The sequence below is a fragment of the Catharus ustulatus genome, chromosome 8 (genome assembly GCF_009819885.2).
Source record: "Catharus ustulatus isolate bCatUst1 chromosome 8, bCatUst1.pri.v2, whole genome shotgun sequence".
In the NCBI taxonomy this organism is placed as follows: Eukaryota; Metazoa; Chordata; class Aves; order Passeriformes; family Turdidae; genus Catharus; species Catharus ustulatus.
This window is the reverse complement of record NC_046228.1, coordinates 1445740-1473148: the sequence shown is the minus strand read 5'-3', so window position 1 is coordinate 1473148 and position 27409 is coordinate 1445740. Positions and strand designations below refer to the sequence as shown.

The 27409-nt window shown below is 43.6% G+C and overlaps 1 protein-coding gene across 2 annotated transcripts in view; it reads left to right on the top strand.

Moving 5' to 3' along the window:
- MGMT (O-6-methylguanine-DNA methyltransferase) overlaps positions 1-27409 on the top strand; it is a 138774-nt gene that overhangs the window by 12184 nt on the left and 99181 nt on the right. For both annotated transcript variants that reach the window (XM_033066759.1, XM_033066760.1), the window contains one exon: positions 7008-7147. In XM_033066759.1, the coding sequence (XP_032922650.1) occupies positions 7008-7147 (140 nt within the window). The remainder of the gene's footprint in view (positions 1-7007; positions 7148-27409) is intronic.

Below are 27409 nucleotides of genomic sequence, written 5' to 3'. Positions count from 1 at the left end.
AACACCACACTTGTTAATGTCGTTCTGTTCTGTGTACAAGTAGAAGCTGGGAATTGTTTGGGTTGGAGAACACCTCAGAGATGATAAAGTGTTAATCTGGGCATTGTGCTATTGGTTATTTTATTATTGTGCTATTGATACACACGATATGGTTTATTTTGGTATCTATGGTTGAAGCGCCACGTGGCTGCTGTGCTTGCATCCCATTTAAATTTCCTGTATAAGTAAGAGCTGGGGAAAGATGCAGGATGTGTTTACTTGTTTTTGGAGGAAACAATACATCAGGATTCCTGGTTAAACAGCCCGCTGGGGTCTGCTGTTCCAGCACCTGCTGACGCCAGCTCCAATCCAAGCTTGGCGTGAGCAGCAGACGCAGTTGCAAACTGCACTTGTTGAGTCTGGAATGCAGGAGCAGTCACCCACCTGCCCCTTCCAGAGGAGTTAAAATGGCTTTATGACAATGAAAGTGCCCTTCCAGTAAAATAAAGCAGTCAGGGCCAGCCCTGGGTGCTGGGAATTTGTTGTTGCCAAAGCAGCCGACTGAAGGCGCAGCCAAAGAGCCAGAGGCGACCTCAGCTTGGAAAGACACTTCCCCAGCTTGGCATTTCGGGGGCTTCTGGTTGCCATCCAAAGAGGATTAGTAGGATAATGCGATGGGACAACAGGAACTTGCTTTTGTTGTCTCTGATTGTTTAATAAAGAATTACGTGTTTGCTCTTGGAAGACTTTTGAAATGCCGTAGAAAGCAAATGTTGCTCCGTGTGAACACGGATCCCTCCGGTTTTTCGGGGGCTTGTGTGAAGGGGACCTTTGGATAAGGGAAGAGGGGGACTGATTTTGAGTGTTTATGCCAGTGTATATTTGTATATGTTCAGAATATGCAGCTTGATTCTGTACCTTCACATTTTTATGGGATTAGTTCTTCGGAAGGTAAAGAAATTGCATCACCCCAAACTAACCCTGGATTTGCTTCCAGGCTGTCTGACATTTCCTTTCCAAACTCCCTGCTCCAGAAAATGAGGAGGTTTTGTTTTCATACCCTCTGAAGTTACAGGTTTGGCTTAACCAGGGTTAGATTTACTCAGAGAAGCAGTGAGACACCAGGAGAGCTCTGCAGGGTTTCAGTGCAGCTTTTGTTGGAGAGGCTCAGCTGTTCCTCTAGCCAGGACAGAATTCCATGGACCTGCATCTCCAGTGCTTTTTTCTGGAAAGCTGAGTTTGTTTTGGATGCTGTAGGAAGGAGGAATACACCCAGCAGAGACAGTGATTGTGGAGGGGGAAGAGGTGTCTTGGGTCTGGGTCAGGGGTGGTTCAGTCCACAGGAACCTGCTGCAGGATATAAAGGACTTGTATTTTAGAACATAAAAGGCAATTTTAAAAGTTGTTTTACTTTTTAGCCAGTTGTATTGAGAGAATTACATCAGATTAGATACTGAGAGGATTGTTTTGTTTCAAGACTTTATTCCTGGGTTTAAGCAATGACTGCAGCACCTTCTTTTCCTCAAAAAATAGCTTTTGCCTTAATTTAAAGCCTGTGAGGCACTTGGCTCTCTTTGGGCTGACAGTTCTCCTTATTTTTGGAGGATGCTGTGAGTGAAGTGTGACCTGGTTCAGAAATGATTTTCCATGAAGGTTTGTTGGTCAGAGTTCCTGTGGGTTGCAGAGGGCAGCAGCCATCCCTTGGTTTTTTGGACAAGGAGCTTCCTGCCTTTTAGGACAACTTTCTCACATCTTCAAGTGTCCAGATAAAGCTGTCAAACCTTCAGGGGTGTGTTTGGATCAGGGCATCCTTATCACACAATCCCAGAATGGTTTGGGTTGGAAAAGACCTTGAAACTCACCCAGTGCCACCCTGCCATGGCAGGGACCCCTCCCACTGTCCCCAGTGTCCAACCCCAATGTCCAGCCTGGCCTTGGGCACTGCCAGGGATCCAGGGACAGCCACAGCTTCTTATTTCTTTGGAGTTCACACTATTCTATGTATTTTGGAATCTTTGGACTTTTTTTCAAGAGGACAAAGCAGCTCTTAGGAAAGTTTGTGTTTTAGCTTGGAAAGAAATCAGAAATTTCATAATAAGCAAAAAGACTGAGAATTAAATGTTTATCATTCTCTGTAACTTGTATTCCAGTATAGCAAAGTGGTACTAATATTCCATTATATTAAACTACTTTTAGTGTCAAACATCCAATAAACTCTTTCCTTTTTTTCTTCCCTGCAGTAAAATTATTTGTAGAACTCTTTGTTCTCTTGGAACAGTAGCTTTTGTAAGGTGAAAATATGGATGATTAATCAAGATATTAACAGGAGTCGATTTTTAGATTGTTCTGATTGCATGGATCCTGTCTTCTATTCACAGCCCTTAAGTCTTTCTCTGCTTTGAAACACTAAAAAATGGCTTTTTCCTCTAAAACTAGCCCCATAAGTTTGGAAAATCACCCTCCACCCTGCACTATATGTGCAGAAATACATTACCTTTACTATTAATATCTTTTCCCATATTCTTTACTTACAATGGATTATTTCCTTTTAAATAAACAGGCAGAACCCAGTAAAACAAATACAGGAAGTTTTAAACTACTGAGGAGATGTTGAGAGAGCTGTAATTCAGTGAAATCCTTGGATGGGTGGCCCACTGGTGTGGGCAGCCTCGTCAGTGACAGAAGCTTTTTGACACTAAATCATTCTGCAGCCATTGGTTTATGATGGATTTTTGCTTTGGCTGATGGGATTTGATCAGGATTTTGTTAGGAGAAGGATGCAAACTTACTGCATCAGGAAGGGTGGCTGAAATGAAGAAGCAAATTGCCACACTCTGATGTATTCCCCTTAAATTTAAATCCAATATTTGAAGCTTTGATTGAATTTTAATTCAGAACTTGAATCAATAGCAAGCAGGTTTGAGATACACAAAAGAAGGACTCTCCAAGAGTTCAGGAGTGTGGTTTTTTCTGTAATTAGGATGAAGAAGCAGCTCCCCTGGCATTTCCTGATCGTCCTCAAACTCAACAAATGCCTGGAATTGCTTTTTTGATGAGTCCCTGATGCTCTGTGGGACCATCAGAACAGGGCAGGTGTTTGTGGATTGTGGCTCATTTGTGGATGCAAATGTCAGGACTTTGATGGAGTTTTTAGGGTAAATGCATGGAGAGTGGGAAGTGATGAAGTTTTTAGGGTAAATTTCTGAAGAATGGGATGTAAATGAACCAGGTGCTTGGTCACTCCTCTGCTGGGGTGGTACCAGCAGGAATCACCTGCAGGTGGTGACTCTGCTGCATTAACACATTCAGAAATTGGGATTTTGTGGGCTAGAGCTCCTGTGGTTGGGGCAGTGACTGGCAGGGAGTTTTAGGGTTTGGTTCTCTCCTGGCCCAGCATGGGAACAGGGTTGTGTGGAAAGCTCCTGTGGCACCTGGGTGGGTTCTTCAGTTCCACAGAGTGACCTGAAGAGCTGAACAGAGATTTCCCAACGTGCAGCAATGGCTTGGCTGGAAATGGAGGAATTGGGACCATTCTGGGGTCTGACAGAAGGGAAACAGGGGAAGGAATTGCACTGCAGTTTCCTGCTGTTGGTTGTATTTCCACCACACAAAGCTCAATTAACATTTTATTAATCTGAAAAGGAGCAGATGAAAATTTCTTGGAGGAACTGGGACATCTCTCTGATTAATGCAGGACTCTTTTGGTTTAAAAACACATCCAGTTGCAGGATTTGTGAGGCCACATTTGATTTGCCAGCTGAATATGTTATTTTTGCCTTGATTCTCAGAAATATTTGAGGGGAAAAGAAAAAAAAAATGGTGAGGACTTCCATGCTGTAGCCTAATGGAAATCCCCTGTTAAATCAGATGCAGAGGGGATTATTGTTAATATTTTGATATTGGTGTGGTGGGTTTATATTGTAAAAGCAGAGTGAAGGAAATGGAAAAACCTGTGCAGGGGAGATCCATCAGAGATAGGGCTCTGATGGCAAGGATTCAGTTCTCCATAATACTGAAAGGAAAAACAGGCTTTGCTCTCTGGACTTTTCTGGAAAACACTGATTGTGTTCTGGGAGAACATGGAGCATGGAAATGCTTTGCTACAGTTTTTTTGTTTTTTTTTTTTTTAAGCCTTGTTGATTCTCAAGATTTCTGTGCCTCTTCTGTTTCTCTGTTCATCATTATGGATATTAATTGGATTCTAGGATGCCAGGCCAATGTCCACTGGAAATTCTGGGGGGATTAGGAGCAACAGAACATAGAAATATTTGAATTATTTACTAATAGTAGTGGGAAAGCTGCTTAATGCAAATTTAAATAAATTTACAATCTTCCAGTTTGCTGCATTTAGCAGTTGGGTGAGGTTAACTTGCAAATGCTGTGCTTATGGTTTGATATCTTTGGGAAAACTCCAGAGCTTGGCAGGAGATGTTTCCTCTCTAAAAATCATCTTTTTTCTACCTAATATCAAAATTACAAGATATTTGTCACAGATTTGTAGGTGCTGCAGTGGAAGGGGAGAATGAAGGTGGAGATGATGCAGGAGCTGATCAGAATTCTTCCAAATTTTTATAAATCACTGATGTTTTTATTTGGAAGGGACCTTAAATCCCACTCAGTGCCACCCCTGCCATGGCAGGGACAGCTCCCACTGTCCCCAGTGTCCAACCCCAGTGTCCAACCCCAATGTCCAGCCTGGCCTGGGACACTGCCAGGGATCCAGGGGAGGTGTCCAGCCAGCACCAGCACCGTGTTCATCACCAAACCACGTCCTGAAATGCCACATCCTCCTGTTGCTGGAACACTTCCAGGGATGGTGACTCCAGCACTTCCCTTCTCAGCCTGTTCCAATGCTTGACACCCCTTTAGTCAGGAAATTTCTCCTCCTAGCCAGCCTAGAAACCAAAATTAGTATCTGGACAGAGGAGTGTGCATTGTACCTCTGTCAGTGACCTTCATCCCAGAGCACCCCAACCCAATTGCATATGGATGGGGATTGATGTCCTGCAGCCTCATTCTTTTATAAAAATAAACCTAAATGTTGCTGCCTGATGAATATGATAAACAAGGCTGCAAATAGGAGTTGCAGTCACTCAAGGTTTCATCTATAAAGCTTAGTTCAACTTGGAGAGAGCTCAGAGGGTTATTGATAGTTCCCTGCTGCTCCCTGCATCCTGGCTTTTGTTCTGGAGGAGAAGTTGATCCCAGAGTTGTTACAGTGCTGGAGCACATGGTGTGAGGTTCAGTGCATCTGGTTCAGGGCTGTCACACCAATAAACATGAAGAATGTCTGCTGCTTTGCCCCATATGTAAACTTTTGCTGCTTGTTTGCTGACTTCTGCAATGAGATGCTGCTCCAGAGAAGTTCTCCTCAAGGAGGGAGAAGGAACATGGAAAACGTTGCTTGGGAAGGAGTTTCTTTATGATGCCACCAGACATTTGATTATTAAGCATTTGGGGTTGCAAAGTAAATAAACCTCAGGAACCTGCAGTTCCTGGACTTCTCCAAGCTGGGTGAGTTTGCTCTGGTTGCTGCTTGTCTGTAGTGGAGGAATTGCATAAGAGTTTCCCAAAATTCAGGGCTTTAGGTTTACTTTTGCTCTAGTTATGCAAAACTGCCAGCTTGATGGTTTCTCTGCTCTCTCACACTGATTATATTACTCACAGATGTGACTTCATTCCACAGCACTTATTAATGGAATTTGAAAAGATTCTCTTATTTGGAAAACAACTAATTACTGTACAGCTGTGAGCAGTGGGCAGCTCTAAGTCACCCTGCAAGGACCTTCCTGGCTCTGTCACTCCTGGAATCCCAGAATGGTTTGGGTTGGGAGGGATCTTAAATCTCATTTCCCATCCCCTGCCATGGGCAGGGACACCTCCCACTGCATCAGGTTGCTCCAAGCCCTTGAAGACAGGGAAGTAAATGAAATAAATCCAAGAAATGTGTTGGTCTCTCAGTATTGCAGGAAACCTCATGAAGTTCAGCAGGTCAAGTGCAAGGTCCTGCAGCTCGAGGGACAGGACACAGGGAATGGTTTCCCAGAGGGCTGGGTTAGCTGGATTTTGGGAAGGAATTGTTTCCTGGGAGGGTGGGAAGGCCCTGGCACAGTTGGATCCCTGGCAGTGCCCAAGCCAGGCTGGACACTGGGGCTGGAGCCTGGGGACAGGGGAAGGTGTGGAAATAAATGATTTTAAAGGTCCCTTCCATCCCAAACAATTTCAGGAGCCTTTTATTCCTTTATTTTGCTGATGGAGTTTCCTTGTGCTGCCTCAACTGTTCACTTTTTTCCCAGTTTCACATGAGTTGAGCTCTTTGGAGCACAGGATGGTTTTGGTTTGGTGTCTGGGTGGCTGCAGCAGACACACTGGTGGTGGTGTGTCCTCTCCTCCTGCAGTGATGGTACAAACCAAACTGAATACAGCTCCCACATCCAGACTGGGGTGGTTTTTTTAGCCAAGATGAATTTGACAAGTCTGTTATTGTTGGTCTTGTCCAATATTGAGAAATACTTGGCAGCTGTTTCCAACTACATCCTATCAGTAATCGTAAAACCAGACTGGTAACAATGGGAATAAAAATATGCTTCTTTTCCTAAGGAATGATTGATTTTTTCATATGTTTTCTTTTCCAGCAGACATATTCTATTTGTGTTCCAGCTGTTATTTGCATAACACTGCTGCTCTAAACCACTGAATCTACTTTGTTGTCACAACAATCCTGTTTTAAATAAGTGTCACAACAGATCGGATTTTAGCTGATAAACCAGCCATGAAACTGCTGCTATTTCACATTTTTATGAAGATCACTATGCTGCTAGTTAATGTTTTTTTTGAGACTTTGATTTAGGTGCTGATTTCTGAGGATGGATCATTTTAAGTTGGAATTTTGAAAGTGAATGCCATAGTTGAGGAAACTTGAAATTCGCTGTTTTTCTTGCTTTTCTCAAATTGCTTTTAAAAACTCCTCAGATCTGTTCCTTGGTGAAAATCCCTGCAGTTAAAGAAGATTTCATTCCCTTGAACAGGTGAATTCCAAGCAGGGAGGATTTCCATGCCAGCAGAAACACGTGGCTCTGCTCAGCCCCGTGGGAAGGATCGAGATATCGGGGTGTGAGACGGGCGTACATGAAATAAAACTTCCCAAAATGAGCGTGCTGCCAGCTGGGTGAGTTCATGTCCTATTGATCCTGGGCTTGTGCTCGTGCTGAGGGAGGCACATTGCCCAGAGGATCTGAGAGAACACTTCTTTTTGTTAATCATACTGGGGGGGAGGCTCTTGTACCCTTAAGGGCTCCAAAACACATCAATTCCTCTGCTGCCTCAAAAATATTATCAAACATTTGAGTCCAGAAGTGTTTCTAATGTAAGTTTTGAAAGCATCTCCTGCCTGCCTTAATTTTTGGCACACTTAGAAATATCACTGAGGGTAAAATCTCCTTGCACACCTCACAAATCTTGCAGACCTACATCTATTTTTATATTTTGTATTTATTTTTATATTTTCATATTTTCATATTTTTACATTTTTATATTTTTATATTTTTATATTTTTATATTTTTACATTTTTATATTTTTATATATTTTCATATTTTTATATTTTTATGTCTAGATCCAGGCTCCAACAGGTAGGTGCAGGAATGACTGATTGTTTTAATTACTGTGTAGTACTCGTGAGAGCTTGAGTTGTTTTTCCAGAGCTGTAATGTCTTCTGGAGTTTGGAACAGATCCCACATGGCAGTGGGGATGATGTCTCAAATCCAGGCCTGGCTCAGGAGGCACCAGTGCATTTTCCTGTTTGTTGTAAATTGTGTTCAGTCTGCTGGAGTCCATCTGTCCTGCCCAGATCTTGGATTTTTTGCCTTATTTGTGAGGAAATGTTCAGTGACATTTTTAAAAGGAACACTGAATTCATTCAGAATTAGATACTAAATTTCTATGCCAAATTTCTTTGCCAAAATCAAGACTTTTTAGACTTTCTCAGACTTCTCTAAGACTGGGCTTTCAACTGGGTTTGGTAATTAAATTCCACTTTTCCACAGTCTACTACATCGATGTTCCCACTGACAAGACAAACAGGTTTGGCTTCTTTTCTCAACATTGTCTTTTTTTCATCCTGTGTTTGCTTCTGAAATTCTCCATGGATTTGTAGCATGCCTGTTTTCCTATTTTATTCCTTGTAACTGAAATGGGTGTAAAATTAATCAGGAATGTGGAGCATAATGTGTGTTCTGGTTGAAATAGGATTTTGCCTCCCATGCGAAAACTCTGAAGCCTCTGGATTTCACAGTTTTGCCAACTCCAGTGATATGGAAATAACTGCTTCACTTTCTTCACATTCTGCTTTAAGGGCTGGGTCTCTGCTGATGAGGAATGGAAATAAATGGGTGTTTAAGATAAAGTTGAAACTTGGCTTTGCTGCAGAGCAAAATCTGCCTGGAGAACAACCCAGGGGATGAGGATCTTCACCTTGGGAAGGGTAAATGTCAGTGAGGGAGTGGAGTCAGGGAAGGAAAAACATCTGGGGGCTCTCAGAGCCATTTGTAGGGATGGGTGCTGCTCTTTTACCAGAACACCTGATTAAAAAATCTGGTTTTGTTTTACCAGGACTCCTGGTTTGCTCACCTGTGACATTTGAATGATCTGGTTCAGTTCAGATCCTTTCCTAAATTTGAATTTTCAGCCTTTCTAGATCTTCACTTTTCTCAGCGGTGAGCTGACTGCACTTCATCTTGATGCATTAGTGGCATCTTGGTAACTCTTAACCTCACAGGCTGCATGATTTATGTGCAAAAATTGTTACATTAGAGGGTCTACCACTCAGGAATCATTCTGAAGTTAAAGGCAACAAGAGTATTTTTATGATTATTTCAAGAATTTAAATCTGAAGAAGAAAGGTGGAACTTCCATTTTTCTTTAGCACTGATAAAGTTCTAAAAATTTTAAAGCCATCTGTAAATGTTTGTGCTGAAGTATAACATTTAATCTCTTCTACTCATCGCTAGTGAAGAGTTGTTAAATCTGGCCTCATTATTTTCGACAGAATAAAATAAAAACAAAACAGTGCCTGGTGTTTCTCCTAACTGGCTAATAAACGCCATGGCAAGAACATTGGGTGGAAAAAAAAAAACATAAGAAACATAAAAATTGATTTTAATGGACCCCTGTCAGAGAGAACCATAATGAGCACAAGTCTGGTAATAAATATTGGTATTCTGCTCCACCGTGCTCGGGACTCCTCATGTGGAATTGCATGTAACAATCAATAGAGATTTTAGGGTTTTTTAACAACAAAAATAAGTAAACCTTTGAAATATATAAATACTTAAGACTTGCAATCTGTCAGACAAACCTGGTAGTTGTAGAAAAATCTGATAAGAGCCCCTGGTTAATGGCATAATCGCTTTGTGGAGATCTCGCTCTGTTTTACAGCTTGTAAAATGCTGTGCAATTAATCACCTGAGATTACAACCTCCTCACTGATGGCTCTCCTTAAAACTTAAGAACACAGACTATAATGGAGCCTAAAAGGAGAAGCAACAAAGTAAAACCTGGTTTCAGTCTGCTTGAAAGAATTGATCTATTAATGAGATGAAACTAATTGTAATAACCCGAGGTTATTCTGCTCCTCGGGAAGCTGCCGGGGTTTAAAAGTCCAGACACGTCACACAGGGATGGATTCTTCTGGAGAGGAGGATCTTTGTCCAGGCTTTTGGAATTCTGGATGTGGATCCCATTCCTGGAGCAGCCTGGGACAGGGGGAGGTGGCCCTGCCATGGCAGGGGTGGCACTGGGTGAGCTTTAAGGGCCCCAAAGCATCTGGGAGTCTGTGATAAGGATGCCCTGATCTAAACAGGTCCCTGAGGGTTTGACATCTTAATAAGTTTATCTATTTCTAAAAACTTCAGCTTCACAGTTCATATTTTTAAAAAACCCTTAAATGTGTATAAGCTTAAATGTGTATATATATATATATATTTATATATATATGTATATATGTGTATTATATATATATAAAATGTAAGTTATGGTATATAAATTATTATATACAATATATATTAATAATTTATAATATGTCTATGTAATATATATCTATCAGCTGTTGTAGCTTTTCTTTCAGTACATGCCAATCTAATGATAGTTTGATCAATATTTCTCTAACATCCCTACCTGAATTATTGCAATTGTTTAATACTTCTTGCTCATGTCCAAAAGAAAAACTCCCTTTTTTATTGTTATTTTACTTCAATGTGTCTTCAGCAGCTTTGGAGTTTCAGAACTAGTTTTTTTGTTGTTCTTCTGTCAGCTGTGGTGTTCCTAGAATGGGATGGTTCTGTTTTCAGAAGTTTTGTCTCATTCCAGAGCTGCAGGAGTGAATTTTCCCCTTGGTGAGCAGGAGATCTCACTCCAGACCTCCATGGGCAATAACACAAACCATGGCTTTCCCTCTGCTGAATATATACACCTCAAAACCCTTTGGAAATGTGTGCTGCTGACTTGGCATTGGGCTGGCAGCAGGGAGCAGTTTCTCACAGTGTTGCAAAAATCCAGATTCTCTCAGGAATTCCCTTTTCCCTCAGGAAAACCCAGCCTGGTTTTCCCAGCTCCCTCCTGGTCAGCATGGGGCAGGGAAATACTGGGCTGCACATGGGGCAGGGAAGGACCTGGGGGACTGGAGGATTTTAGTAAAAGGGCTGTTTTGGGGAAAACTAAGCATCTTTTAGTGTGTGGTTGGAAAATCCTGCTGGGCACATGGGGGGATGGCCACCATCATCCTACTGAGGAGTGTGTGTGACATGAAAGTTAAATTTGTCATCTGGAAGGTGGGCACAGATCCCAGGTGATGCTGCAGCCCTGGTGTGGAATATCATTTCTTCACTTTGGGATTTGAGGATGCCACCATGAGTTCAGTGTTGCCCTGAAGAGCTCAGCTGAGCAGCTGTGATGTGTCACTGCGGGGTGACATCCCCAGGATGGGGATGGTTTGGGGACAGCCCCTCTGGTGACATCCCCAGGATGGGGATGGTTTGGGGACAGCCCCTCTGGTGACATCCCCAGGATGGGGATGGTTTGGGGACAGCCCCTCTGGTGACATCCCCAGGATGGGATGGTTTGGGGACAGCCCCTCTGGTGACATCCCCCAGGATGGGGATGGTTTGGGGACAGCCCCTCTGGTGACATCCCCAGGATGGGGATGGTTTGGGGACAGCCCCTCTGGTGACATCCCCCAGGATGGGGATGGTTTGGGGACAGCCCCTCTGGTGACATCCCCAGGATGGGGATGGTTTGGGGACAGCCCCTCCTGCACTCTGGGGCTGCTGTGGGACCCTGCCAGAGGAGCCTGAGCTCCCATCCCCTGCAGGAGCTGCTGCAGGTCTGCTCCTCCTGCCTGCCTGGGCTGGGGAATTGGTGTTTTTGGTGTGAACCTGATTTTGGAGATTGCAGAGAAGGTGTTGGGTGCTTCTGCATGTGTGGGAAGGGAAGCTGGGCAGCCTGACTGCTGCACTCTTGAGTGGAGCTGTAGGAATAGACCCAGACTCCCCTTTGGGCTCTTTCAGAAGCAGTGTGACCTCATCTGCCAGCTGTGCTCCCTGCAGGTGATTTGCAATTTTTCTTAGTGTTTCATTTCCCTCCATCTTACCGAGGGAGGTCAGGGAGGAGGAGCAAGGAGCCAGTTTGGCCCTTCCTGTGTTATTAATGTGCCCCAAGCTCTTTGGGTGAATCTGCAGTCCAAGAGGGTTTCAGTCACTCTCTGTCCCTGTAACATCCTCAGAACCTCTCCAGGATCTCAGGTGAAGCAGGTTCCAGCTGTCAGGGATGGAAGGGAGATCTCAGGTGTGTGCAAAGGCGGCGGATGCAGCGGGGCAGGGAGTCTGATGAGAGCCTGGAACAATAACTTGGAGAGGTGTGAACCACTCTGTTCATCTCTGAGGTGTTTAATCATAGCCAGTGGTGATGGTTTAAATGTCAACTTTGCTAACTGTTTCATTCCTCATACTGTAAAATTTACTGGGAGTGATATCTCACTTTGATGCCACAAGTGGGAGGCATTTGGGAGAGTGCCACTCCTCCTGTTTTTCCACTGAGCATCTGCCAAGCCTAAGAAACTTAGTGGAGCTCAGGGGCACAGTAAAAACCCATGGAAGGAGGTAAGGGTGTGACTACTCTGCTGCTTGGAGTGGATTCCTGGTTTACCATGAACATCTGATGTGACTTATGTGAGTAGAGGATTATTGGCAGTGTGGCTTGGAAGAGGCTCCACTCTTCCTCATTCAGTTCTTCTTTGATTATTGTGTAACAACAGAGATTTTCTATTTAAAATGGTGCAGGATAAAACCTGAATGAGCCAGAGAACATACCTGGGGTAAAGAAATTAATGGGTTTGGGATGAGTTGTAAATGGAGAGAGGGAACTGGGAAGGGAATGGAGCTGGGAAGGGGCTGGAGAATCTCTGAGGAGCTGGGAAGGGGCTGGAGAATTCCTGAGGGAGCTGGGGGGGCTCAGCCTGGAGAAAAGGAGGCTCAGGGGGCCCTTGTGGGGGGCCAGGAGGGGACACTGGGGGGATTTGGGATCTGGGAACAGGGACAGGGACAGGAGCAGAGGGAACAGCTCAGGCTGGGCAGGGGAGGTAGAGATTGGAAATTAGGAAAGAACTTTTCATGGGAAGGACTGTAAAGCTTTGGAATAGGCTGCCCAAGGAGGGTTGGAGTTGCCATCCCTGGGTGGGTTCTAGCTTGAGGACATGTTTGGTGGTGCATGGTTGAGGACATGGTTGCATTTGATGATCTTGGAGGTCTTCTCCAACCTTAACAATCGCACAATTCTGTATTAAAACACCAGTGAGTGCGGAAAAATCCACTCCCACTTGTTCTTTACTTCTGGGGTACCCTGTTCCCAAATCCTTCAGGCCCTACTTAGGCTCAGAGAGCACCTGGTTCTTCTGGGTGATGCTTGTTAAATCCCCATGAGATTTTAGCCTTTTCACCCCTCCCAGTGCTGCCAGCATTGGGTTTCCTACTCATGAGCCAGGTGAGAGCCTGTTTGTGGTGCCTGTGTGGAGCAGTCAGCAGAGGATCACTCCTACATCAATGTTCCTCTTTCAAAACTTTTCATTTCCAAATATCTTTTAACTTGTCACACAAAGCTCTCATAACCCTTGAGTTTTCTGCCACTTGTCTTGGAAACAAAACATGCAGATGCCTGGGTAATAGGGAGATGATGCTTGTTACTTCAAATTACTTCAAAACAACAGGAAAGTATATTTTAAAAAATAGGAAAGAAAGGAAAAAAGAAATATTACCTTCTCTGGTAGAAGTCTCTACAAATATCCAGGCATCAATCTTTATTTCAGCAGATTCAATGGATGTGGCAGGAAGAGTTATTATATAGCATAGTCCTCCTTTTATTAAAAATAAACTGGGCTAGGGTTTTTCATAGTTTCTTGTGGAGATGCTACAGATTGTTTATGCTGCATCAAGCTAAGAAAACTTTTTATTGGAAGTAGTGTTTCCAAAACTTAAACAAAATAACTTTCTGCATGTTTTTAGAGTTTAGCCTGACATGTAGTACAGCTCAAAAATGTGGTCTCACATGTTTTAAAAATGGTTTGTGGGCAAAGTTTTACTGTCAGGTCTGTCTGGTGAATTTAATTCTGCATGATTAGCAAAACCCACATTCCTCTCTCACTGAAGCTGAAGTGAATCTTGAGCAACTCCTCTGTAATCAATACTAGACTTTAGCTGTGTTATTTTCCCTGACAGCAGGGCTGCATTTCTATTATCTGTCAAAGGCAGCACTGCAAGATTCAAATAGGAGTGAGTTTTGCAAGTCTTCAGTTGTGGTTTTCTCCTGAAATCGTGGCAGAGAAGCCTTTGAGGGCTCTGTACAAAAAAATAAAATAAAAGCACAGATTTTTTGGTGGATGAGAAGCTGGACATGAGCTGGCCATGTGCCCAGTGACCCTCTGAGTGCTGGGCTGATCCCAGCCTGGGCAGCAGGAAGGGGCTGGTCCTGCCCCTGTGCCCAGGTGAGCAGCAGGAAGGGACTGGTCCTGCCCCTGTGCCCAGGTGAGCTCCAGGAAGGGGCTGGTCCTGCCCCTGTGCCCAGGTGAGCAGCAGGAAGGGGCTGGTCCTGCCCCTGTGCCCAGGTGAGCTCCAGGAAGGGGCTGGTCCTGCCCCTGTGCCCAGGTGAGCTCCAGGAAGGGGCTGGTCCTGCCCCTGTGCCCAGGTGAGCTCCAGGAAGGGGCTGGTCCTGCCCCTGTGCCCAGGTGAGCCCCACCTGCAGAGCTGCCCCAGCACAGCAGGGACCTGGAGCTGCTGGAGCCAGCCCAGAGCAGGCACCAAATGTCAGAGATGGAGCAGCTCTGCTGGGAGGGAAGGCTGGCACAGCTGGGATTGTTCACCTGCACAGCACAGGGCTGGGCTGAGCTCACTGTGCCCTCAGCACCTGAAGGGGCCACAGGAAATGTGGGGAGGGACTGGATCTATGCACCAAATTTTTTTTTTCCAGGACCACAGAAGTCAGGGAGGAAACCCAAGATGAAGAGTTGCAATATTCCAAACCCCCACTAATTCTGGTACATAATAGAAACATAATCCATGTCATTATGCAGCCCATTTTCCCATCCTTATAACAAGGATTTGCAATGGAAAAATGCTCCACTGCATTAATCTACCTCTGGCACAAGAGGTGGAAAGGTTCCACTCCTGGCCTGAATTTCTCCTGGCATTAGTCAGGACACACCAGGCAGTGTATCTGTGGCACAGCACAGGGCAGGGCATCAGGAGAGGATTTATTTTCTGTGAAATTTCTCGAGGAGATGATGCTGCATAGGCAAATTCTCCCACTCCTCTTTGGGGGAATCATTTTTCAGCAGTATTACAGCTCTATGTCTTCCACACTAGAAAGAAAGAGTCATATTTGTGGTGTTTTCAAGTGGGTGTCTGCACAAGTTATATTATCTAATACAGTTTGTTGTTATTTTTGCTGTTTTAAAATACCAGCCCTGTAAAACCTGATCACTGGGCTGTTATAACATGTCTTGCTTTAGGAGTCTTGGCCAGCCATGAGGGTTACAAACACAGCCCAGCTGAGCTGCAAAGCTTTGTGTTCTGCACACTGAAACTGGGCTTTTGGTGTTCACACACAGCATTGTCCATGTTAATATTGAAGGTTTGAAAATACCAGGTCGGTGCCATGGGTCAGTGCCCAGCAGAAATCCTGGAATTGGTTGGAAAGGACCTTAAATCCCACCCAGTGCCATCCCTGCCATGGCAGGGACACCTCCCACTGTCCCAGTGTCCAACCTGGCCTTGGGCACTGCCAGGGATCCAGGGGCAGCCACAGCAAATCTGGGAATTCCAGCCCAGCCAGGAATTCCTTCCCAAAATCCCATCAAAATTTACTCACTTTCAGCTTAAAGCCATTCCCTGTGTCCTGTCCCTCCATCCCTTGTCCCCAGTCCCTCTCCAGCTCTCCTGGAGCCCCTTTAGGCTCTGGAAGGGCTCTGAGCTCTCCCTGGAGCTTCTCCTCTCCAAGTGAGCCCCCCCAGCTCTCCCAGCCCAGCTCCAGAGGGGCTCCAGCCCTGCAGCATCTCTGTGACCTCTGGATTTGCTGCAGCAGCTCCAGGTGCTCATGTTGAGGAGCCCAGAGCTGACACAATTCTCTGGGACTCTCATTTTTCCAGGGAGCATCCCCTCCCCTGAGCTGATGGTCACAGTCCTTGGGATGTGTCCTGGGATGCTGTTGGCTGTTTGGTGTTGCATGGCTTTTCCCAGCTCCAGCAGCAGCTCCTGGTCATTCCTGGCCACTTTGGCTCACATATTTCAGTGAAACCCAAAGGTCTCACCCTGCCAGTGCTTGTGCTAATTATGGCTGTTCTTAAAATGCCTCCTGTAATTCCTTCTATAAAAAGAATTTAAGACTTGGTAGGACAAAGCCCAGTAAATCACCCTGGAGCTCAGAGCTGGGAGGAAATGTGTGTCCTTAACCCCCAGGTGCTCCTGCAGTGCCTCATCTCTGCAGTTCCAGGGGTTTGCAGGGAAATGGCAAATGCTCCTCAGCACCCCATGCTGGGAGGGAAAGAGTTAAATTCTAAAACCTTACCCTCTAACTGTAAATGCCATTTTTCTTTCTTCACAAATGTAACCTTTTAACATTTATTTTTAGCTTTTACATTAATATATGTAAAAATATTAAAAGCTCTTGTATATTACATTAAAAACTTATGTCAGCTGCCCTGCTTTTTCCTATTTATTAAAACTTTTCAAGCAGTGAAAACATTTTACTTGTTAATGAGGGGAAGAAGGAAAATTAATGACATAGAGCTCGGATCTTCCAAGATGTCTCCTTTTAACCATGCAAAACCAGCTCTTTTCCCACACTATGTAGTTTAATTTCTGTGTTAGGGTTCAGTAAGCAAATGCAAATAGATTTAATGATTTGCATCAGTAGATCACTTCTCAGTTTAATATCCTCTGATATTTTGGTCAAGGACTTTTTCTTCGGAAGGCTACTGCTGTTTTGTGGAGGGAAAATATTAATAATGGTGGCATTGTGAGGTTTGAGTAAAGCAGGGGAAATGTATAACTTATTCAAAAGCAGCATCTCCCATTATCTTCTCACTAAGATCATGCAGTGGAAAAAGTTATCAGGGAAAAGACACTTAAGAAATAATTGTGAATTGCTGATCATATTAAACATTTAGTGCTGGTTTCCATCTCATATCTCATTTTCTGTCAGGGTGTTCGGAGTCTGATCAGATTGGCAGTGATGTGAGGTGCCTTTCCCTGGGATGGGGAGTTGTCCTGTCCACCAGGAATAAACAGGAGCTGTTCCATCAATCCAGGGCTGGGATGGTTTCACTGCAACCTGCAGTATTTGCCTTACTTAAATCTAACTTTCCAAAATTCCTTAAAATGCTTATTCATTAAATGAAAATAATTCCAAGGATGGATCTCTTGTAGATTGATCCCACCAGTTCACTGGTTCTCACTGATTCTGGGTAAGAAATAAATTCCTGTTGGCTTTTGAAAAATTTAAAGCTGTTTAGTGCACATAAATTCTTTAAGGGGTAAATACTCATTATTGCCTCGTTGCTTATTAAAATGGGCACTTGCTGGTGATAAAAAGTTTTTGATTGCTTCTCAGTTTCTGAATACCTGATCACCAAATACCTGAATACCAAATGAGGTTTGGAGCATTTCTCAATTTGTTTGGTTAATTTTGACCTTTCAGAGGCTTTTAGCTATAGGCTTCTGATATATGTCAATTGTCACTTGTACTAATAGATTTTTAAATCTATTGCTTTATTTTCCTCTTATTATCATCACAGTGTAGATTTAGACATGAAGTCAGAATTGTCTGCAGGCTGTGGCAGAGGACTTTCCTTCTGCCAGCTCAGAGCAAGAAATAATGAGATTAAGTTAGAAACTTTGTCCTTTAGGTTCCCAGTCAGTTGTTTTCCTGTCATTTGTTTTTCCTGTGCTTTATTGATGCCCGTCCCCCTGGCTTTGTCATCCCACAGTTGGGTTTTGCTTGTGCTCAGGTGATGATGATGAACAGCCTCTCTGAGTATCCTGCTGCTGGCGATGCTCCATCAGTGTCACAGCCCGCCAGGGAGCAGGAGTTGATTGTTTCATAGGTGCTCCATGCAGCTGCTGGTTTCACTGAGCACTCACACACAGATTTGATCATGGAGATGCTGGGCAGGTGCAACCAGGGTGGTTCCTGTGCTCAGGAATGGTGTCCAGTGCTTGCTGACAGAGTTTTAGCTGGGAAAATGCTGACTGCTTCTGTCCTAGTTTGGAGGACAGGTGTTTGCTAAGAAAGGCAGGAACCTCTCTTTGGAATGGAGAATGTAAACCCCCTCCCTCCAAATTATTATAATTTTGAAATCAAGGGGCTCTCAGGCAAAGATATGGGAATTAGGAATAACAGTTCTTTACTAGGGAAATTAAAATAGAAATACAGCACTACAAAGAACAAACCCCAAATCCTGACACAGTCAGAGCACAGCCTGACACCCGTCAGGCAGGGTGTTGGCAGCAGTCCCATTCCATGGTGGCTGCATCCTCCTGCAGTGACAGATGTGGCTCAGCTGGAGCAGTGCTCCTGTACAAGGTGCAGTTTCCCTCCGGAGCTCCAGTGGGGATGTGGAGAAATCCGGTTTTCCTCTGGAGTCCAGTGGAGAAAGGGGCTCCCTTAGTGTCCCAAAACCTCTGTTTTTATCTTGGTAAGAAATGTTGGGCTCTTCCCCCTGGCTGGAGCAACTCCCAGTGGGATGCAGTAATTTTATCAGTCCCACAGTGGGACTCAATGGCCATGAGCAGAAAATGACTGGCTGGAGGAAGGATGGGCTGTGAAAAGATAAAGAACAATGCCCTGCCTGGTTTATAAACCATGGCCATGAAGAGGAGATATCCCATGGAGATAAAGAACACTGCCCCAGCTGGTTTATAAACCATGGCCATGAACAGGAGATATCCCATGAGATAAAGAACACTGCCCCAGCTGGTTTATAAACCATGGCCATGAACAGGAGATATCCCATGAGATAAAGAACACTGCCCCAGCTGGTTTCAATGGATGCCCATTAGCAGAATATCTCCCACAGAGATCAGGATCACTGCCCCACCCTCAACAGATGGTGATAGAATAGATACCTGTTATCACATCCTTTATTGTAACCCAAGACAGCTTTTTACCCCAGGTGGAAAGCCGGTCCAGAATATGAAGGAAAACATTCAAAAATATGAGGATTCACATGAGTAAATTTCTTGATATGTTTCCGGACCAAGCTGGTATGCTGCCTACCTCAGTAAAATTTAGAATCTACAGATTATCCATCCAGATTTTTTATCTGGGCTATAAACTGGTATTCCAGGTTTTTTATTTTAGGCACTGAAATCCCTGAAAGACCTTGAAAGTTCCCCTGAAGATGCTCTTACAGACATTCCTGCTCCAACAGGAAATGTCTGCATTATTCCTGAAAGTGGGATCAGGGTTATATCCCAGGAGAACAAGTCTCCCTGGAGGAGTGGGGACATCAGAAGCATTCCTGGTGCTCCCTTGAGGCCAAGAGACCTCTGCATTTATTGGTGTGTGTGTCATGGAAGGACACCAAGGTTTTGATGAGCTTTATGATGTGGGATGCTGTAGGAAACTGTGGAATCATCATCCCTGGAAATGTTCAAAAACCTTGAGGATGTAGTTTAAAGGTGAACATGGTGGTGCTGGTTGATGCTTGGACTTGATGATCTTAAAGGTCTTTTCCAGCCTTAAAAAATTCTGTGGTTCTTTGATTTTATTAATAGATATAAAATACAACTGTGCTGACCAAAAACTTTCAGCTGGATAGCTAAACTAAATATCCTGATGTGTGATGGCTGGATATGTGGACAAAGGAAAATGGAAAATATTTCCTGCCTTATTTTTTAAACTCTTCAAGTTCAATGATCTGACTTGGGGGAGGAGTTGTGGAAAGTTTAAACGCTGTAGGAAACTTGGCCATAAATATAAATCAGCTCCTATTAAGGCAATTTGAGCTGTAATACCTCAATAATTTGGAAGTAGTCATTCTTCACGCTCCTGAATGTTCTTCACCTCTGAGAAGAGTTTGTTCTAATTTTAAATGGACACCTGAAGAATATAGAAAATGTCTTCTGTTTGTCCCTCTGTAATTCCAAAGTCCACACTGACCTGTCATTGCACCATGGGCTGTCTTGGCTCTCTCCACCTCTTCTGAATTCTTTGAAACAGCCTGATTTTCTTTAATTTCTTCTGCTCATGGTAGCAGGAATGACAAACCAAGGAGGATGCAGTTTTGGGGTGGGGGTTTATTGATTTCTTGAATATTTTACCCCGGTTGTGTTAAAGCAGATCCCTGTTTTCCTCCTCTCCGTTTTCCTGTCGGTCATGGTCGGGATCACCTCTCAGCTCCTGTAGGTCAGAAGTTCTCTGCAGCCTGGGTAATATTGCTTGTGGCTCTGAGTTTGTCCAGATGCTCCTCATTGATGCAGAAATCCTCTGGGCTTTGAGATTTATGTGCCAGTGTGGAACAGAGGATATCCTCAGGGTTGGGATAGCGTGTCCAGCTTCCTGCCTGTTCTGGGAAATACGTCTTGGAATCCTTTTTCACGGGACTTGCAGCAAAACAAAAGCAGACAGGAACAAAAAAAAAACCTTCCTGATAGGTGTGATTGCCAGTGGGTGCAGGTAATTTGAAAATGAACAAGGAATCTGTTGTCTGAAGTGAGGATAAATCACAATAAAAAGATGTCAAGTGGCCAAAAAAACAACTCCCAGGTATAACGAAGCTGAAGCAGAACAAACAAAAATACTCCTTCTTGGTAACACTTTTTACTTGCTGATAGCACCGTGTTCACATCTGGGATGAGGCAGACTGAGCTCCCCTCTGATGTGGATCTAGAATATTGAATTCTTTTATAGGCTACAAAATTGTCTGTACAGGACAATGTCACACTTTGAAAGCAGTGTCACCCAAACTGTCACTTTTAGGGATTTTTAGAGCTAAAGATTTGCTACTTTTTTTTTTTGTTGTTTAATATTTGTAATTTGTACAGGAGCAGCAGTGAAGGGCTGCTCTGTGTTGGCTTTAGCATCTGCATCATTGAAGGCATTGCTGAATTATTTTCACTTAGAGATATTTATTCTAAAAGCTTCTGTATCTTCATTCTTCGTTTTGTGGAACTCTTGAAAAAAACCATCAGAATGAGCACATACTTAGTAGTTTATTACATATTATCATTGGAGAAATAATGAAGTAAATCCTATTGATTGTGACCCTTCTCTTTGCATTACCTTTTTGCTTTGTCTGCATTCACATTGTAACTTTGTCTTCACTCCATACATTTCTTTCAGGTCTAGCACTTGTTATCAAAATTCCATAGTAATTAGGATGATTTATGACCAAGGGAACTGTAACTCACACAACTGCAGGCTCTGTCAGAGTGGCCCTGGCAGAACTGGAAGGTCTGCTTTGTTTTGGGCTGCAGAAGACACATCTGTGAACATTAATTGGGAAATACCTTTTTATTCACCCAGCACTTCTAAATTGGGAGTCTTGTTAAGGAATGACTTCCCATCTCGAGTGAACATGACTCATTATTCCAGTACATTTTTCCTGCTTTTCAGAGGTGATTCTTTTCTCTGGCAACTTCTGAATGTTCAACCATGATAAAGTTGTGAAATGTTTGTTGTGCAGGGAAAACATCCATCCTTCTCCTGGTGTGAAGGCATTTCTGGAGCATGAAAGGAGAAGGAAATGTTTTTTGTTTTGGAATAGGAATATAATTTATTCAGGAAAAAAATGAATATTTTTGGAGGAGCTTATTTTTCAAGCCACAGATATTAATGTAATGCATGGAGCTCTCCAGTCATGGAGCAGCTTTCAGGTCTCCAGTAATGGAACAGTTAAATTATTCCACAGTTGACCTCACAAAAAAAACCTGAGCTCTAAGGGGAGGTTGAAATCCATCCAATGTCCTTTAGCTTTGTTCTGGAAAACCTCATTTAGGGTGAAGCCCTCTTTGGTTTGCAAGGGCTGAAGCAGCACAAACGCTGCTCTGTTTGCAGGATACAATATTTAGCCATAATGCAGATGCCTCCCCTCGTAATGGATGTGAGTGGACCTTACATGAATGCCAATGAATGGGTAGAGAAAAATTAAGCTGCAGTTTGCTGCTGTTATTGCACATTTTACAACAGAATTGCTGCCAATTGTGTGAGGTCTTAAGTGCTGGACATCAGCTCCAATGCTGGATTTTGATCTTCGTGTACCAATAAAAAGTTTCCCATCTTAAAATACCTTCAAGGATAGGGAACTGTCTGGAGCTTGTGGCTTTAGGCTTTAGGGTTTACATTTGTTAATGTATAATGATGAGGGAAAAGAGCTGATGGCAGGGTTTTAAAAAGGCATAAAAATGCAGCCAGTTGTGTTAATGAATGTCCTTACTGAAGATTTAAGCTCATATGCTTTTTTAGTGTTTTTCTCCTGTAGCTAAACACATTCCAGTGTGTTTTGTTTGAACTGCTTTTGTTCAGGCATCTTAAAATCAGAATCCTGTATTGATTTGGGTTGGAAAGGTTCAAGCCCATCCAGTGCCACAAAGGGACACCTCCCACTGTCCCAGGGCTCCAACCTGGCCTTGGGCACTGCCAGGGATCCAGGGGCAGCCACAGCAAATCTGGGAATCCCATCCCAGCCCTCCCAGAGAAGGATTTGTTGTTAATCTCTAATCCAAACCCACCCTCTCTCAGTTCAGAGCTATGAGCTGTGCTTAGGGCACCAGGCTTTGTGCCAAGGGGCAGGGAGTGGTGCAGGAATGCACATGAGCCCTGAGGGATGGAGCAGCAGCATCTCTTCTCCCTGGGCAGGACAGTGGTGGTCCAGGCAGCACTGCTGTGGCACCTGCTACCACACCTGTGTGGAATTCCCTTGGAGCAGTGGGAGCATCCCTGGGAGCATCCCTGTCTGCCTGTGTCCCTGGAGGTGTGGCAGTGGTGACAGGCTGGAGGTGTCTGTGGTCAGCCTTCTTCTCTTGTCTTCATCAGGGGCTGGAGGGGACCAGGAGGAGATTTCAGGGCAGCTGAAACAGGGAGAGGGAAGTGCTGGGGCATTGCAGGGAAGGAGCAGTGGCAGCAGTGATCTGTCACTGAGCTGGAATCCAGCCCTGCCTCTGTTGTGGTGGGGGGTGGCAATCCTGGAGCAGGGGGGACATGGAGAGCCCTGTCCTGTCCTCTGCAGGGAGTGGCATGTCACCTGAGCCCTGTCCTGTCCTGTCCTGTCCTGTCCTGTCCTGTCCTGTCCTTTGCAGGGAGTGGCACATCACCTGAGCACTGTCCTGTCCTGTCCTGTCCTGTCCTGTCCTCTGCAGGGAGTGGCACATCACCTGAGCCCTGTCACTTGTGATGCTCGTGTGGCACCTGGGAATTGGCTCATTCAGCATTCATTTTTGGCATTCTGGGGTGGCAGTAAATGAACAGTTCATGTGTGACACCACAGGAACAGGGAGGTGGGTGTGAAGAAGAAAGAAATGGGGTCTTTGTTCACCTGGGACAGCAGCTGGGTGTAGTGGATTCACCACCAGGATTATCTTCCTCCCACTGGTGCCTTCCCCAGAATCCTTGTGCTGGCACAGCACAGGGCTGCTTTTCCCAGCTGGAAGAGGTGTCTTTTAGGGCATGGAGCTGCATGGGAAGGAGTCCCTGTAGCTCCCAGGCTGTATGGTGTGTGGCTAAAATATCTCCTGGAAATGTCCCCGTCCTCCTGGAAGGTTCAAGCAGTGCAGCAGGATGAACACCCCCTCCGTGTACAGTAAGAACTGTTTTGTGAGGATTCTGAACTTTTCTCTCCATATTTACAGCTTTGAGCTCAAAAGAGGGTTGAATATTGACCTAATTTGTCTTTTGAAAGGACACAGAGTTTTACTGGAATACTTATGCTATTGGAGTAGACAAATGCAGGTACTATTCCTTTGGTAGCCTCTGCAGAAGGTTGATGTGCTCCAAGATTTACTGTGCATCACCTTAGCCATCATTCCCATAAGTATTAATTTTAACTCCACTAATAAGAAACTGAACAAAAGTGGAATTATGAGTTCAGTAGTATTCTATGAAAGGTCAGTTGTTAAAAAGGCAGAGTCTGACATTCTGTGAAAAAGGTGCCTTCATTAATCATCCTGATAGGATAGCATAGGATATTCTTGACCAATACTCACCATCCTCGCTGTGCAATGTGCTGAATTCCATGTATAAAAACAAGGATTAGGTGAAGAAATGCACAGTGACCATTTTTTAACTACTGTAACATTACTATTTCTTTATTCAAAGTATAGAAAAAATTAATGGAGACACTTTCCTAAGGCAGGCTGTCACAATTTTAAAAGTTTGTTAATTTTATAGAATCATACATTGTTATGGGAGTAATTAAATACACAGTCTGTGAGAATATAAATGCAGTAATACCAAACACCAATATTAATGTAATTTATAAAGTATTTATGACCTCTTAGAAGAATTTTCTTATTATGTTGTTTAAATATGCAGTTTTGCTTCACAATAATTCATCTCTGTAAATCCTGAACGATTACTCCTGTATGAACCCAGCAGTTTTAATTGCCACGTGAAATGTTTTCCTGGGTGAAATAATTGTACTGAATTGTTTGTGTGTTTTTTCCTTGTCCACCACAGCGATGGCAATTTGAAAGTTAATACAAATTATATAAATTATTAAGCACAGGCCTAGTGGAACATTAATCAGGAGAACATCTTTATTGTGACCGTTCCTGACAGATTATGTTCACCATGATGCCCATTAATGCACTGCATTGTGAGAGCCCATGTCCATTACAGAATCCCCTTTGTTACTGGTGTCAGGTCTAATTCAGGGCAGCAAATCTCAGGCCAGGTTGAACATCTTTTGGATATTCGATGGAAAAATGCTGGTTTGGAAGAGAGGGGCCTCACCTGTTTAATTCTCTCCAAGTTTTTAGTCAGTGTAGCAGACACTGTAAAATGCAAAGTCTGCAATAGTCTTTTTCCCTTTAATGTCATAATTTTGCATAATGGCTGTTTGTGCTACATTGACTAAGTCCATGGATTGCTTAACATAAGTGATTACATTTTCCTTTGATTATAAACTCCCTCCATTAGAACTACTGCACAAAAACTTGTAAATGATTTGTTGTTTAAGCTTTCTACTTCATTAGCTCCAACCCACACTCTACAAGAGTCGTTGTCTAAGAGTTACTAATATTTGTAATGAGCTGTATAATATTGGCCCTTTTACTAAATTTAAAAACAGATGGTATCTGTTAACAACAGTTTATCATGCAAATTGAACCCTGGCAAAAATTCCTCTCAGTGGTTGCGTTGCTGTAGGCCAAATCCTGGTGTCTTGGTTGGGGTTTTGATGCAATAGCAAGAAGAAATAATTGTTGTTTTTGACAGTTGTGACAGATGCAAACTAACCATGGTTAAAGTCCCTGAGAAGTAAAAAATCCAGATTTTTCCTCTGGTGAAACACTGAAGTTTCCTTTCATGCCTTTAACACATGCCTTAAGATTTGCTTTCAAAATTTACAGTTTTTGCACATCCTGGCAGATTTTAGAGCTCTGGACCTGTAATTTCTCTCATTTAAGCCATGAAGCAGCTGTGAAGGAGAATTCCCCTTTTGTGAGGACTTGCACACACTGATCTCAACAAGTGAAATGATCAGGGGCTGTAATATACACATTTTTCTGCAAACTTTGAAAACAAAGGGAAGATTGCCTCACATTACACCAGCAAGCCTGAAATTATGCTATCAAAAGAATCCTTTTGCATGGTGTGTTTATTGCTAATCCTGCATGGGGGAAGACTTCAGAATTGAAGTAGAGTGAGGAGTCTGCATGTAAATATACTCTTGTAATATCAATTTTCATCCTCAAGCTTTAAAAAAAATAATATTTTTTTAAATGTGAGGTGTTCTGAGTGTTTGAACTTCTGCTTTTGGAAGAACACAGGGTCAGTCTTTGTGTGCTGGAATTAATGGTAAAAAATGGCAAAATTGCTCCCCTGGCCTGAGTGTTCTGCAGTTTCTCATTGCTGTTGGTGAACAATAATTCCCAGGATGATCTTGCTTTTCTCATTGCCCATCCCATCCATTTGGGAGGAGGCATTTTGCCTGATCAGTTCCTTTCCTGCATTCCCAGCCCTTTTTCCTCTGGAAGGATGTGAGATGTGACAGGAGCCAGGGAAACAGAAGGTACCTTTTAGTTTTGTCAAAGGAAATGCTGGATATTCCCAACCAGGACTGTTCCCATATGGAGAGGAGCATGGCAGGTGAGCACAGGAGGAATTTTTGGAGAACAAGCCCGGTGTAGGTTGGAGGTGATCCCAGGGAAGCTGCTCTGAAGAGTGGAATCAGTTTTATCAATTCATACTCGAGCTGATCTTCCTATTACAGCAGAATTCCAGGTGAATAACTGCAATTCCAGTTTTCAGCAGGTTGGGCACTTGCCACTAAATGGCACAAAAATCATCCTGTTAATGTTCTGTGCACACAATGCCAGGACAGAGGATATTTGGTGGCAGACTGTTGGTAAAATAAACACCTGTTGAGGCACAGCCATTCCTTTGGGAAGGGTTTAACCCTTGTCCCTAAGACTGGCTTAGATAAGCTTGAGGCTCATAATGGCTCAAGCTTTTTACTGAATTATGGAGAATTAGTGGCTTATTTAATAATTTATGGTCCAGATCAGTTGTTGAGCTCAGGGTGCACCTGAGAAGGTGCACAGAGGTGCTGGGAACTCCTCATCTCCTCTTTAATGTGCTTTGTAAAGGTTACTCAAACCCTTGGAACGTGTTGTTCTGTCTCATCCACCTCCTCCTCTGATGTGTCTCAGCTTTTTTTTAGTTTATTCGCATTTTTTAGCCCTTTTTGGTTGGCTTGTGTCTCCTTCCTGCCCTTCTGGAGATGAGGAGGAGATGGCAGTTTTATTCCCATCAGCCATGAATCAGGTCTGAGACCCCTAAAACAGCGTTAGTGAAATTAAATGGTGAATTTTGGACCTGTGGCACTGTCTTTTGGAAGATGTTTTGCCTCTCTTCATGTCCCCCTGGCCCTGTTGGCTGAAATAAATTCAAACTAGGTGTTGTGGTGGGTACTGTGCTCCTCCTGTGCCCCCCAAAACTGGAGCAGCATCTCTGCTGTGGAGCTGCTGTAAAACCAGGGAACCAGGCAAGCTTATTCCGTGAATAAAAATGGGAAATGCATTGAAGTCGAGATACAGTATCTTTGTAGTAATAAAAGCAGTAGTACAGATTTACTGGGGAAGGAGTTTTAACTGTAATACTGTGGAATAGTGGGTTATTTTGTGTTCAAGAGCTACATTTATCACAAAAATGATGATATACAAATCACTTCCATATCACAAAATGTTCTTGGTCAAAATTGGCTTGAGGCAAGTGATATCTTCGAGTAAACAGTATATGAAGACCATATCTTAAAATGATAGATCACCTAATTTTGTTCTGACAGAGGTTTTTGCCGCAACAAACATCTGTCACTGAAATACCAATTCAGAGATATGGAAGCCAAATTGTGGAGGTTTTCCAGTATTTGTTGCTCCTAACTTAAGAACGCCACTGTTAGTCCTGCAGATATTTGGAGATAGGAGGCAGCTCGTGGGTTTAACACCTTCAAGTATTTAGTGAAGTGTTTTAAGAGGTGCAAGGGTCTTTAAATGCAGATTAGCAACTTGGGAAGGGTTTTGGACCTGTGGGGGAGAGGGGAGTCTCTTAATGCAAAGGGTGTGAGTCCTAAACACATCTGACCTGCCCTTTGAAATCAAATTGCTGACCCTGCTCTACACCTGAATATAAAATCATCATCAAAATTTGAAATTTTGTCTCAGGCATTTAGAGGT